The sequence below is a fragment of the Aegilops tauschii genome, chromosome 6 (assembly GCF_002575655.3).
Source record: "Aegilops tauschii subsp. strangulata cultivar AL8/78 chromosome 6, Aet v6.0, whole genome shotgun sequence".
Classification (NCBI taxonomy): Eukaryota; Viridiplantae; Streptophyta; class Magnoliopsida; order Poales; family Poaceae; genus Aegilops; species Aegilops tauschii.
This window is the reverse complement of record NC_053040.3, coordinates 6659285-6675140: the sequence shown is the minus strand read 5'-3', so window position 1 is coordinate 6675140 and position 15856 is coordinate 6659285. Positions and strand designations below refer to the sequence as shown.

The following is a 15856-nucleotide window of genomic DNA, read 5'->3' as shown; positions in this document are numbered from 1 at the left end:
TTTTTTGCGTGCCATTGCACTTGTCTTTGCTATTCCTTTGAAATCTTGACCCTTAATTTCCCCATCCTGACCTATGTTCATTTGTCCATGAAAAATAGAATGAAGAAGAAAGATACTGGGAATCTTTTGGATGGTGTCCACATCCTCGGTGACTGACGTGGGTGGCCTCACGGCAGAGCGGTAGTTAGGTGCATTTCCTTGAGTGACTGATATGAGTTTTGACCGCCCTTATTTTAATTTGTACTGAATTAATTAACTAGGAATTATGATGGTATGTAGCTGGTGCCGATGCTCCTATGTATCCTGTATCCTACAGTGCAATTGCTATTTGCGACCGCTCTTGGGGTTTAGAAAACAAGACTCCCTTATATGTTGAGTGGTTCCACAGCTTGCGTCAAATTCTTGTGGTTACACTGCTTGCTACATCTAGAATTTGAAGAAAAAAATATGTTCTTTTTTTCAGTAATCACCATTGCAAGAATCGGTTTCAGTTATTGATGTGCAGTTCTAATTTAATACAAAAGAAAAAAAGGAAACATTTATTTTCAGCCACTCTGTCTACTCGACATTGACGAGTATGGTTAGATAATGTAGAATGTGCTTGTGCTAGTTCAATAAGTAGTTGATAAGCTCTGGGAAATGTATGAACAAGCATCACTGAAAAGCTTAACATTCTAGCAGACTCACAAAACATTCATTTACACACTACAAACCATTAACACGAAAGGAACAAGAGCTGGGAAATTAAATCCATGCAGGTTCATCATGACCCATAAGTACAAACCAATATAACAGTTACATGCATTAGACCAAAGTTCATATTACAAGTCTACTAGAGAGAAAAGAACACATACTAGCATAAGCTGCCAAATGCTTCGGTACCTCTATTTATTCCAGATTCAGTATAGGGTGAAAATACATCACCTGATTTGCATTACCTTATTGGTTGTCACACTTAAGTTTCTATCGGCTCTCGGTTTATCCTGCCCCAAGTAACAACCACAAACACATATGCCTTGTCATACGACTTGTCAAAGAGGCGGAAATATGCAACCCTCCAAACTTTCTTGAACAGTAGGGTGCAAAACACAACCCAAAGGCCAGCCACCAACCCAGATCCAAGTCCAAAGTAAAAGAACAACACAGGTTCAGAAACCTTCTCAATTTTCTGTTGATTGTCATGCTCCGGTGCATTGTTTCCCGAGCAATTCCTTTCAAGAGGAGGGCCACACAGACCAATGTTGCCCATGTATATGGACTGGTTCTCCAAGTAGAGGGTGTCAAGTTGGCGCCCCACTGGAATTCTTCCTGTAAGATTGTTATATGACAAGTCCAAGGAGCTTAAATAAGTCAAGTCTGCCAAGCTTGTTGGGATTTCACCAGAAAGGCTGTTCCTTGACAGGTCCAATGATTCAAGTGATTTCATGGCTCCAATCTTCCCAGGAATTTTTTCACTTAATTGGTTCCATGAGAAGTTTAGATTCAACAATCCATTAAGAGAGGTTATCCCATCAGGAATTTCACCTGTTAGGTAGTTGAGTGATAGATCCATACCAACCACATTAAAAATTCCTTTACCATACTTAAGTTCTTGGCGCTTCATCACAATGGGCCAAACTTCTCCAAATTTACCCACATAGCCGGTGTACCATACAAACATGTCGACCCCAGGTCTCTTTGTATGTTTTTGGGTCATTGCTGTTAAATTTGACAAAGACCATGGTATAACACCAGATATATTGTTTCCTGCTAAACTGAGCTGACGAAGGCGTTTAAGATTTGTGATAGTCACCGGAATATCCCCACAAAAGAAATTTTGACTTAGTTGCAAAAAGCGCAAATATACTAAGTCTCCAATCCACGATGGCAATTTTCCATGGAAATTATTTGCTGAAAGATCCATGAATGCTAGACTCTTGTAGTTCTTCAGTGATGATGGTAACTTGCCAGAAAGATGGTTGTGACTTAAGAGGAGGAAAACCAGGTTAGGCTCTCGAGAACACCGGGGAAGTTCACCCACTAAAAGGTTGTCTGATAAATCCAAGACAAGTAGGTTCCTCAACATACAAACAGATATCGGAATATGTCCACTGAAGTAATTGGAGGATAATGTCAATTCTACTAATTTGTAAGCTCCAAACTCTAATGGCATAGGACCAGAGAAAGAATTGTGTGATAGATCAAGGTGTTCTAAGTTCTTTAGAGCAACTAGGTGTTCCTCCGTGATCACACCATCTAGATTATTGTTGCCAAGGGCGAGTTCAGTCAAATTGCCAAGCAAGGTGATCTTAGATGGGACATGTCCAACGAGAAGGTTATTAGAAAGAGAAAGGTGCCTCAAACTAGTGCAATTCCCCAACCATGGGGGTATAACTCCAGTAATATTGTTATCAGAAAGGTCAAGTTCTTCTAATGTAGTGCAGTGCTCTATCCCTAGTTGTATAGGTCCACTAAAATTGTTATTTGAGAGATAGACATAAGTGCAATTTCCCAACTCTAGCGGTATAGCTCCAGTAAGAAGGTTGTTAGAAAGATAAAGAACTTCTAAAGAAGAGAGATTCCCGATGCCTAGCGGTATAGCACCAGTAAGAAAATTGTTAGAAAGATAAACAGCTTCTAAAGAAGAGAGATTCCCGATGCCTAGCGGTATAGCACCAGTAAGAAAATTGTTAGAAAGAACAAGGCTTTGTAAACAAGAGAGATTCCCAATGCCTAGCGGTATAGCTCCAGTAATGTTATTGTAAGAAATGTCGAACCAAAATAGGTTGGTTAAGTGCCCCATTCTGTTGGAAAGAATTCCAGCCATATTGTTGCTGCTCAAGTACAAGTACTGCAATTTGTTGGATGGACATTGTGGCAATTTATCTAGAAACTCTGTTATGTTTCCAGAGGAGAGGCTTCCATCAAGCCATAGCTCTTCCAAATCACATAGGTTTTTCAAGTCCACTGTCATTGTGGCTTTGTTACCCATGTCTTGCAAATCTAACCATTGGAGGGATGTCATATTTGCGAGTGCATCAGGAAATGGACCATACAGATAGTTACCAGCAAGGCTGAGGTCCTTGATGCTTGTTAAGTTCCAAAACCATCCGGACGCGATTGGATGACCAAAGTGGTTAAAGGAGAGATCAAGGTTATGAAGATTTGTGAGGTTTAGGTGTGTGAGGGATTGATTTGCACTTGAAAGCGAGCACTCAACAAGACGGAGCAACTTCAAAGATGGAATCTTGTTCACAACAAGAGGCCAATCGGCTATTGAGCTGAGGTTGATAAGACTCATATCAAGTTGCACCAACAGAGGTAGACGGGTTAACCATGAGATGTCTGTTAAGACCATCTGCGTATTGTTGAAATGTATGCGGGATAGGTCGAGGTATTCTAGCTTTGACAGGTTGCCAAACTGAGGAGGCACCATACCAGAGAAAGACATGCCGGACAGATCAAGATACTTCAAGTTCTTTAAGGAACCCAAGAACTCTGGAACACGACCACCAGGCCCACACAGTCCCGTGCCCCAGAGATTGAGGTACTCGAGATGCTCTAGAGAGAGCAAGGAAGGACTTATCTGGCCGGCCAAATAATTTCCTTGGCCAAGGTCAAGCTCGACGACATGGCCAGTTACGTTGTCGCAGGTGATGCCTGCCCATTGGCAGCAATCTTGGCGCTCTTGTCGCCACGACCCAAGGTAGTCCTTGGGGTCGTCGCTGACGCCTTGCTTGAAGGCCAGCAACGCGTCCCTCTCGCGCCCTATGCAGCTCGGCTGGAGCTGCCCTGCGCCGGCGACGAGGAAGAAGCTCCAGATTGCCGCTGCTATAAGGAGCAAGACGAACTCGGCAGGTGAGCGAGGCATGGTGGTGGTGGTGATCGGTTGCGACGTGCTATGAAAGAGTGTGTATATTTTCCCGGTGCTACGTCGGGAGATGCTCTTAAAAACGCATGTGCTGGAAATGTAGGGCAGAGCTGGGTTGACGTGTGGATGGATGAGGCACCATGGCAGATGTGTGGGCACAGACGCGAGTCACCATTCACCAGTCATATTTGCCGGTCAAGATCGAAGTCGTCCTTCGTTGGACGGATTCTGGGCTGCTTCGTGGATGCCATGGCCTGCACTGCACGACGGCCGGAGGTCACAGGACGTCCAAACAATGTAGCCTGTGGTGTCTGTTCATAGCAGATTAGATGTAGTACATGTATGTACTAGTGAGTGACGGAGAGCAGCTAGCGATAATATATACCAGTGGTTATAACTCAGGAACTGACAGGCCGTGCAACGACCGGCGGTTTAGAATCTGAAGTCGCCGGTCAGGCCGGCGGTCAGTCACCGAGACTTGCTGAGAGATGTATGTGTGGAGGCCATGGCTGCCCGGCCGTGGCTGCTACGTACAGCGTACGTCGGAGAGAGCACGATTGCAACAAGGCTCACTGTCACATACGCTAGCTTTGATTTGAAAAAGAAATAGTAAAAAATGACTATCCAATTACTGCTCTAGCCTCTAGGTAACATATATATCTATTATATATAAAAAGTCCTTGATAAACTCACCAGAAAAAAGAGAATATACTAAAAAATCCCACAATAATTAGAAACATCTAACCATTAATTTGGTGTGCCTTTTCCCAATCAACGAAGTATAACCGTCAGATTTTCATAAACCAAGGTGGACCCATAACTTATAAAGAAACCTATACACGATGTAGACAAAACCATAGCATGCTTCACCCCCTATAAATATGCAATCTCTCACGCCGCGGCCTTCATGCATCCTTCTTGGTAACTTCCTTGCGATTCGTCCTGTCCTCGCTTGCATGGCCGGAGACTGTGCGCTCTACTCTCACGTACTCCTCGCTGAACCAACACCCACGCGAAAAGCAGAACTAAGCAGTAGGGCGCCGGCGGCCTGCTTCAGTCGTTGCTCATAGGACTGCCAGATCAGTCGGCATGCTACAATGGTGGACGAGGAACCGAGGACGATATTTATTCAAGACATCCATGCGAGGATCTACTGCATGAGGGAAAAATCAAGCAAGAGTCAGCAGCGTGTGCCCTCTTCTGTGAATTGAGATCATCTCCTAACCAACAAGTACATCCATCATTGATTTTATTTTAGTTTTTAATACCAAAATATAGGCCTGCAAGATTATGCTCAGTATAGGGAGTTCAAAAACAGCAAGCTGATGTTGTTCGGTTAGCTCCGTCGCTTACCCACAGGTAGCAAGGTTCTCATGTGCATTGGCAGTGCATGTCCCTATCCATCAACATATTTCCTCGCTACAAGACGACAAGCTCACCCCGCCTAATTAGTTGCAACTCTCTGCAAAGGTGCATGCGGTACTAAGGGGACACACTGCCATCGTCAGCCATCAGTATAGCTCAAGTTGCGTTGAACTCATGTGTTAGTTGATGGATACCTCTGCGAGACAACGGCCGGACATGCACGGATTGCGGTACCGGTCGACGATGAGCTTCTATCTGCTTCAACATGCATCTAAAGGAGAGAACTAGTATGTGCAAGCAATTAATTTTCTTCAGCATCCACCGAAAGTAGATAACTAGGCCAGTACAAAAGAAAATAACTGCTCCCACATCAGTACGCAGCTAGCTGCATTGTTATTTTGGTGGGCTGATGTGGTCATTTTTTTCCTAATATTCATTATTGCTTCAATAGAAAAAAATGGTCGTGATGTATAATGGGCAACCATGATTTATGATTGCCTGCGTAAGTAAAAACTTTTATTCCTAACAGTTCATGGTTATGGTATTTTCCGTTTCGTCATATTTTACATACTCATCTAATTTTCTGATACTTGGGTACTTGAAATAATGGGTCAAAATCTTTTAGTCCTGGCGTATTTTTCTAATCAACGAAATATAACCGTCAGATTTTTATAAATCAAGGTGGACCCATAACAAAGGAAAAAAATACCATGCTATAGCCAAACAGTGTCGGCCTTATAATACATTATTAGACCATGCAGTTCTTTTATAAAAATTACATTATTAGCGTGCTATTAGCGAGACTTTGTACATTGATTTATATTGCGAGACAATTCTTTGAATGCTACAACGTGGTATTAGCAGTGCTATAGCGCCCGTTTTTTCAGTGCCCATAACCTAAACGAAACCAAATATAAGCCTTTTGCAAACATAGTTTAGTAAACTATGTGCTATTAGCGAGGCTTATATTAGATTTTATATATCGGTGAGAAACTAAAAAATAACTAAGATAAAACTATGTTTGCAAAAGCCTTATATTTGTGAATGTGACATTTGATTCAGAAATTCTTTAGACAAATCAAATAATGTGTTCCAATGACAAAACATCACACTGTTCTAGCCCGCACATTGGGCGGGCCACTTCGCTAGTTGGACAAAAAGCTAGTGATGCAACTCTAAGGCACCAGCATCAAAGATAGTATCAATCCAAGTCTGCAAGCATTCAAAATTCTTGCTCTCCACTTCGTGACCAAGGAGAATGAGGTCTTGCTGGAGAGGAAATCTCCTTGTATTAACTCCTGGAACTCCTTGTATGACCTGTTGGTTTCATTCAAGTAATGGAGCCGGGAATGTCTCCCTGTTTTTCTAAAAACAGAAGTTTCCTTTCTCACTTCTTTGATTCCAGATGTCCCAACAACCCAGAATGATGATGTCCATAGCAATATGTTTGTGAGAATATGGGAGGATGAAAGGATCGCATCACGTACACATTCTGGTTTTGTTGATAACAATGCACATCCACTTGAGGGAAACATGTATAAATGACGGCCAGCCTCATATGGTTATTTAGCCAGGTTGATTCAGGATGAGCCTCGTCCAAAATTATTGCCAAGACAATACAATCGTTTGTGATATCTTCAACAAAATGTTAGGGCTGGACAGCAACAATGCGCTGCACAAATTCACCGACACGGCAAATATGCACACTACACAGCCCCCTTCACTTGTGATAAACTTTGAGGACAACTTCAACCAACAAGTAAGCAGCGGAATAACACAAACAACATGCACATGTGACACAGGATTTAACGTAGAAAAACCTCCTCAACTTGAGGAGTAAAAAACCACGGCTATGGACCGACCGGTACACGCAACTTCACTATGAGAATGATGAGTACAAAGTTTTCTCTAGAACCTCTAGAGAGATTTACAACACACTCTCCACGTTGCCAACCGGCAACAGCAACAACAGCCACAAGAGGCAAGATTTTAGCAAAGCATAATTTACACAGCTTCTGTACCCTTCAGTGTTTTGCAAACTGCTCTTAACCCGCTGAACCAAACAGCACCAAATTTGGCAGACAAGTAGACACACGAGTTCTTGAGATCCCCTCCAAATTTCAGCTCAATTGGACATCGTTTGCCTACCCAAACTGTTCATCTCCCAAAACTACTAGGTTCTGAAACTGCAGCAGTCAGAGCTGACAAAACCACTCTCAAATTTGATGCTCCACTGACCCAATCCTCATACCAGCTAACCAGATCGAAGTACTCAAAGTAAGGAACGAGCTCACCAAGTTTGGGGTCGATCCAAGCAGGTTTGAGCCTCCAACCACCAGCTTGAACACTGTCTAGTCAGATGCAGCAAATCTGGACAGAACCTCTGCTTCTTCTTCTTCCTCTCTCTCTCAGGTTGTGTTTTCTCTTGTGTGCTCTCTCTCTCACTCTCACTAATGGCAGCCACCACCAGCAAGGGGTGGAGTGGCTAGGATTTTCTTCTTGCTTCACTTCCCTTGAAAGCGCTCTCAACCGTTGGATGCAGCGTAGATCAATGACTGACATGTGTTGGACTTATGGGCTGATGTTGGGCTGCCAAACACACCTCCATGTGGAGGGACTTATCCCAACAAACTCCCCCTCCCGACATCATGGAGGGTCTCACTGCCTTCTGGCAGCCATGCCAGCGAGCCGGCGGCATACTTCAAGCTTCTTCCTTGTCACCACTTTAGTCAACATATCAACCCCATTGTCATCGGTGTGAACCTTCTCAAGTTGCATTTTCTTGGAATATAACACATCTCGAATCCAATGATAACGGACTTCTATATGCTTAGACCTTGAATGAAAGCTTGCATTCTTACTCAAGTGGATAGCACTTTGGTTGTCACAAAACAACACATATTTGTCTTGCTTAAAACCAAGCTCACAAGCCAACCGTTTCATCCACAATAGCTCTTTGCTCGCCTCTGTTACTGCAATGAATTCAGCTTCAGTTGTATTCAGTGCCACACTCTTTTGCAGCCTGCTTTGCCATGACACCGCTACCCCTGCATAGGTAACCAAGTAACCTGAAGTAGACTTCCTTCTGTCAACATCTCCAGCCATGTCAGAATGTGAAAAAGCAATCAGCTTTGCGTCACCATCACCAAAGCAAAATTTCATATTTGTGCTGCCCTGGAGATATCTCAAAATCCACTTCACGGCTTCCCAATGAGGTCTTCCTGGATTAGACATAAATCTGCTCACAGTACTAACTGCATGAGCAATGTCAGACCTTGTACACACCATAGCATAGATCAAACTCCCAACCGCTGAAGCATAAGGAACATGATGCATTTCCTTTTTCTGCTCATCAGTGGTAGGACATTGCTTTCTGCTCAACTTGAAATGGGCTGCTAGTGGACAACTCACAACTTTAGCATTTTCCATCCTGAACTTCTGAAGTACCTTCTCAATATACTTCTCTTGAGACAAGTACAGCTTGTTGCAATTTCTGTCTCGCTCAATTCTCATTCCGAGAATGTTCTTTGCTGGACCTAAGTCTTTCATATCAAAACATTTTCTCAACTCCTTCTTCAACTTAGCAATCCTAGGGACATTCTTGCCAACAATAAGGATATCATCAACATAGAGCAATAATATGATGAAATCATCACCTGAGAACCTCTGAATAAACACACAGTGGTCTGAGCTACACTTCTTGTAGCCTTGCTCCCCCATGACAATTTCAAACTTCATGTACTATTGTCTTGGTGCTTGTTTCAGGCCATCGAGACTTTTCTTCAGCTTGCACACATAGTCTTCTTTGCCTTTCACAAGAAACCCCTCAGGTTGCTCCATGTATATTTCTTCCTCCAACTCACCATGAAGGAATGCAGTCTTCACATCCATTTGCTCAACCTCCAAGTTGAGACCTGCTGCCATGGCAAGCATTACTCTTATGGATGTCATCTTCACAACCGGAGAAAAGATTTCATCATAGTCAATGCCTTTTCTCTGGCCGAATCCTTTTACAACTATCCTGGCTTTGTACCTTGGATGTGATGTGTGCTCTTCTTGCTTGATTCTGTAGACCCACTTGTTCTTCAAAATTTTCTTGCCCTTGGGCAACTTCACCAACTCATAAGTATGATTCTTATGCAAGGAATCCATCTCCTCTTGCATAGCATTTTTCCACTCCTTCTTGTGCTCATCTTCCATTGCATCTGCAAAGCATTCAGGTTCTGAACCGTCAGATAATATGTAGCGACCCGACCTCAGATGGTCAAGTCTCTGTGCTTAAGTGTCATCCCTGGATCGGTATGCTGACACACACAGTAGTCGAGGATTTATAACAGAGGTAAATCACATGTATAAGGTAACGTAAATACTATTACCTCAATCCAAATAGCGGAAGTAACAACAAGGCTGTGGATCCCATCAACACCAACAGCAGAGTTGAGTGTAGAAATCGTAACCCTAACGTATCACTTACTCGTCGTAAGATTCCTGCAACATGAGACATTGCAGCCACAAAGGGTCAGTACATTGAATGTACTGGCAAATTCACACCATAGGATAATGATGAATAATAACTATCACTACATGCATATATGGCTGGTGGAAAAGCTCTATGGTTATAATGTTTTTGCGAAAAGCCAATTTTTCCCTAGCTACTTCAAAGGAATATATTTTATTTAACTACAAAGTTATTTGATAAATATTGAGAAAGTTCCTCCAACTCAATCCCAAAATAATAATCATTAACCCAATCAAATTAATTAAATAAAGTGTTGAGATCAACATGATAATCCAAGAACCAGATACTCAAGATGTCCATAACTGGGGACACGGCTAATCATGATTAGTTTGTACACTCTGCAGAGGTTTGCACACTTTTCCCCACAAGACTCGATCTCCTCCGTTGGATTTCTCGCACTACATGGTTCGAGACACAATCTTTCAGAAGCATTTACTCTCTACTCTGGGCAGACCGTTACACCTACAATCCCCTACATATGCTAGTCCACCTCTTCAAGAGCTCACGCAACTTACTCAACTATGCCAGAGCCCATAATAGCTTGTGGCTACACACGGAAGTTTCCAGCATGAATAATCTTATGATCCCTTTGAGCCTGGGTGGCATTCCATAGGGTGATCACACGGGTCCTCCGGGATCCCCTTGGGCAAGGACTGGGTTCTCCAGGTGCCCGGGCAGACCACTGGGTGCTCCAGGGTGCCCCAACCAATCCACCCAGATCTGTATTAAAATAGCCACCTTAAGTTAACCATTAAATAATAATCTCACATCTGTCATGGATACACTCAAACCCAATCCACGTCTACGAGCATAGCATAGCAGTATAAGCATAACGTAATAGTAACTCCCAAGGTTTGAATGCAGGGCAATAGGTTCCTACCTCATCAAGTACTTCCCAATACCCACGTGTTATCAATCCTACTCATGAAATGTTTGAGGGTGAATCTAATGCATAAAAACTGGGTATGAAAGGGATATGATCAAAGTGTGAACTTGCCTGTACTGTTGATGAAGATGATTCGCACTCAAAACTCTTGATAGTTCTACTCGTCACACTCCGGTCAATCTATCGTAAGCAAGCAATAGTAACCACACATAAGCAATCACTCAAAAGATCGGAAAGAACGAAGAAGACAATTCGGAAAACATCATAACCAAGCAAATAAATCTTGCAACATAAAACAATTTCTAACAGTATCAAAATTATGTAAATTTGGCCTTATCAGAAAGTCTAGGTCAAGAGCTTCGATTTGCAAAAAGAATCAACTCAAACGGAGCTACGAAACTCAAGTTACGATCAAAAGAAGATTCAAATTCAAATCTGTTTGAATTCAAATTTTAAACTTCCAAAAAATATGTTTAAGTTGTTTTACTGGATAGAGAAGATCATAACTAATAAGTGGGCGTTGGTTTCATCTAAATCCGACTAACGAGCAAAAAGTTATGTGCGTTGCAAGATCAGCGACTAATCTGTAAAAATAATAATTATGAATAGGTCCCTGACGTAAATAAACAGAAAACGAAAAAACTAAATAACGAACGTTCGTTTATAAGATCTAAACAGTGGACGTTCGCTATTTAATAAAACCTAAAAAACAGATCTAGTCTAGGGTTTTTTTAAAAACGAACTTAAAGAAAAAAAGGATCAGACCGGGGTCGGGTTTATACTGGTCGGCAGCGGTTTTCGTCGAAGAACCGGCGACGGCGGTCACTCGGGCGAGGACGGGCGGCGGCGCGTACAGGCGGATGCGAGGGCGGCGTGGGCTGCGCGGCGACGGCGCGAAGCAGCGGCGTCGAGGCGGCGCGGGGAGGCGAGGAGACGGCGGCTGCGGCGGATCTCATCGGGGCGGCGGCGGTGACGTGATGCGGCTCGAGGCGGCGGCAAAAATGGAATCCAGGGGGTCTCGGGGCGCGCTTTATAGGAGGGCGGGGCGGCTCCGAGGCATGGAGGAGGGGCAAGGCGCGAGGTGGCAGGTCGGGCACGGCGGCGGCGGTGCGTGCTCGCTCGGGACTCCGTCCCGAGCTGGAAGATGAGCGAGGCGCGGCCTCGGTCCGGCTGGGCCGTGGCCTGGCGATTTGCTGGGCCGGCCCAGTTCTGTCCAAAAGGAGTTTTCTTTTCTCTTTTTTTTAAACATTTTTTAAAGCAGACAACAACCATAAAATAAAACATCAAATATTTAAAAATGATATATAGCATATTATATATCAAAATTTTCAGAAAAGGATTTTCTACGACTTGAACATTTTTCTAGCATAAAATCAAATGCATTAAAATTCAAAAGCAAATAGTGCTGCTGCTCTAGTAAAATCCAGTAAAAATCATTTTTAAAATACCAAAATTTATTCAAATTTATTTCTCTCCAATTTTTTTGATGTAGGGAATCATGTTACCCTATTTTCCATATATTCTTATTTTGGAGAAACATAATTTGAATAAAATCCAAATAACTCCAAATTGAAAAAAAATTCAAAAGGGCTTTGAATTTAATTCTTTTAAAACTTCCAACTCATATTTCATATATTTTGAAGAAGTCGTATTATCTTCTCCCGTGAAAATCATTGAGTTGCTTAAAGTTTCTGAATTTGAAATATTTTCAAATGAAATTCAAATGTTTTCAAAAACCCTTGTCATTTAAATAAATGGAAGAAATCATGTCATCTTCTCTCCAGGGTTTTGTGATGAAAAGAATTTGAATTCATGGAGATCAAAATGCAAAATGAAAGTTTGGGAAGTCCTTTTATTCCCTCTCATTTAACTTTCAAAAAAGTTTCGAATTTCACTCAATCAATCACACAACAATCAAACAAACAATCTACCTATTTATTTATTATAACATTCCAAAATTTAGAATTTTGGGATGTTACAAACCTACCACCCTTAAAATGAATCTCGTCCTCGAGATTCGGAGAGGCTAGAAAGAAATAGGTTATGGTCGGGGGTCTTCTCAAAATCCATCGATCATCACAGGGGTCTGGGTGCTACCACCCTTAGAAACATGGTTACGCTTCCATTAAAACTCATATACTCCATCCTTTATTCTTGACAGTGCCGGTCTCCTCAGATCTTCAGTATAATTCCTTCTCTGGCTCTTCCGATAGCGGCATAACCTTTTCCTCAATTCTTCTGTCCTTTCATCTTGGGAAGGTTATTCCGAGACTGGGTCTTCTTAGCTGACGGGTCTGGCACCAATACTAAACAACTATCGATATCTCATGGTGGTCAACAATTTATGGTTTCTCCTGCAGGAATGGGTCTGGGTTGAACCTCACCGTATATCCTACGATTGGCAGCAGCTGCCTCGTACCAGGGAAAAAACTTATACCATTCTAAGGTTCAAACAAGGTTTTGATCGTCGTCGCTCTACTATAGGTAAGTCACTGAGATTTACCATCCCATATAGCAAGGCGAACAATAAGAGTAAGTCGGTATGATGATCAATCCATCCCGCACCCAAATCATTACCTTGTATACGGTTTAGCGAGTCTCGCATTCTAACACTCGGTCATCCTCACAATCATTGCAGAATTTCTCTTGTCAATGAACCAAGTTCGAATAAATCCCTTTATTCTGCAAGCCAAACAAACATCTATCGTTCCTTCCCCACTCTCAGGTTTGCGTTACTCCTATAAAATCGTCGGTGGATAAGGTCGTAACTTCTTCCAGGGTTTTTCCTTCTGCAAGAGTGTGCTTGCTTCTTGGCAGGTCCTGGGGCCTGTGGGTTATGGCCCATCTCATCACTTGCAAACCTTGAACTCATCATCGGGGCAACTGATCATTATTCCAACATCCAACTTCCGGCTTCCTAGCATTCTTAATTCCATCCAATTGTACTGTCTCCCTTCCTTCTATTTGTGCCAAACTAAGACGTGATTACTCAGACTCATCATGGAGTTGCATTTGCTCCATATTACCAACATTCTACCTCCTTTACATCCAATAATACTCCATACCTTCATACTCTTGGGGTATCCCACATATCGAGGTAAAACTTATACTTATGAAGTCCACTCCATGGAATATTATAATCCTTTCCAGAGGTCAAGGGTCCTCACAGGGTACTACCACCCTTAAAATGCTCCAATCTTCCATAGACCATATTTCTCATATCCTCGAAAATGGTCAAAATCTTTATTCATAGAGTAATACTCATAAAATCCAAATCAGTACCAACGGTGCTAATTTTATTGATTCTCCAATGATTACAATCTCCTGCTTTTCCATTACATGCCTCAAATCAACACCTCACTAATAAAAGAAATGGCCTCACTACTACTACTATATTTCTCATAGACACAACTAATTATCACAAGTCTCCTTTTCTTTGGGACAATCTCTGGCAAGGTGCCCTACTTCATTACAGCAGAAACATGTTACTTCTGACAAGTCTCGAGGTTTCCTTGTGATTATATAGCCTCCTTGGGTCCTCGGCTTCCTTTTTGGGCAACTGCTGAGGTAGTGCCCTGACTCCTTGCATCTATAACAGGTGATATGACTCAGATCCTTCCTGAAATCCAATCTACTTCTCTTTCTGGACTTTTCCGTTCCAATCAGGGCTTCTATTTCCTGTAGGTCATACTCTACTTCCTCTGTCGGGAATTCTACTAGATCCCCATTCAAACAATTCTCGGAGATGTGTCCTTCTTCTCCACATGAATAGCAAGACTTGGTGCAAGATCTAATTGGTTCTTCTTTAGGTGTGTCCTCCACCTCTTCCTTCATCGTAGGTTCTTCTAAAATTTCCACAAGGGATCCTTTCATTGCTTCTTGCTTCTGCTGGATGGTTCTTTGTACCATGGGGTAAATGTGACACTGAGCAGGGTAGTGGGTAATCCCTTCACACAAGAAACAAGTGATCTGCCTAGTTGGGCATTCTTCAGCTGGGTGACTTCCTTCACAATTAGGGCATTCATGCTTGTGTTCTTTATGGTTGTGTCCTATTTCTCCACAGAGCTTGCATGCACAAGGTTTCTTCCCTATAGGTTCACATGGCTCTCGGGTAAGACGGGACCTTAGTAGAATCATCTTGAATTCATCCCAAGCATTGGTTCCGTTCCATCCTTGTATGGCTTGACGTATCTCTCGCCATTTTGCAGCTCCTTGTGTGATCTTTCGTAGGGTGTATGGAACCATATACTCTCCTTCAATACCGTGCTCCTTCATGCGATCTTCCATGTTCCGTATCCAGTGTGCTACCTCCGGTTGTGTCATGAATCTCGGAAATACTCGTCCATCTCCATTCGTCATCTATTGGGTCCAAAGGTTTTGTGGTGGGATAAGAGAGCTAGAGAGGGATACACACAATACAAACAATAGTTTTGAAAAGACAGATTTTTATTTTGTGGCTGTCGGAAAAACATCAAACAAATGACAACTCACAAACGTTGCATCTAACGTAGGTATATAACAGGGGTTTGGTCTTCTAAAGGTCAATAAATATTCAACATCGCCAAACTCTTCATGTCTCCGATGGCTTCTTCCGATCGTACTTGTCCTTCTCAAGTTCTTTTGCCAGATCCTCTCTGTTGACGCGAAGTCTCTCGTGGCGTCCTTTAATAATTGCGTTCCAAACTTCTGGATTTCAACATCCTTGGCATGAACCATGGTCCTACTTGATACGTCTCCAACGTATCTATAATTTATGAAGTATTCATGCTATTATATTATCCATCTTGGATGTTTAATGGGCTTTACTATGCACTTTTATATTACTTTTGGGACTAACCTATTGACCCAGAGCCCAGTGCCAGTTCCTGTTTTTTCCCTTGTTTCAGTGATTCGAAGAAAAGGAATATCAAACGGAGTCGAAACGGAATGAAACCTTCTGGAGAAGTTATTTTTGGAAAGAAAGAAATCCGGGAGACTTGGAGTGCACGTCAGGAAAGCAACGAGGGAGGCACGAGGCAGGGGGCGCGCCCACCCCCCTGGGCGCGCCCTCCACCCTCGTGGGCCCCTCGTGGCTCCCCTGACGTATTTCTTCCGCCTATATATATCCATATACCCTAAAATGATCAGAGGACAAAATAGATCGAGAGTTTCGCCGCCGCAAGCCTCTGTAGCCACCAAAAACCAATCGGGACCCTGTTCCGGCACCCTACCGGAGGGGGGATCCCTCACCGGTGGC

General features: G+C 42.8%; 1 protein-coding gene across 1 annotated transcript; it reads right to left on the bottom strand.

Moving 5' to 3' along the window:
- Window positions 1–723: 723 nt before the first annotated feature.
- LOC109760087 (uncharacterized) lies at window positions 724–4060 on the bottom strand. The gene has a single exon (XM_020318925.4). It carries the CDS (start codon window positions 3848–3850, stop codon window positions 956–958), a length of 2895 nt encoding a protein of 964 aa, XP_020174514.1. The 5' UTR covers window positions 3851–4060; the 3' UTR covers window positions 724–955.
- Between the last annotated feature and the right edge of the window lie 11796 nt (window positions 4061–15856).

Excerpts from the sequence above, each read along its gene's own strand:
- LOC109760087 (XM_020318925.4), bottom strand. The coding sequence starts at position 3,850 with ATGCCTCGCTCACCTGCCGAGTTCGTCTTGCTCCTTATAGCAGCGGCA.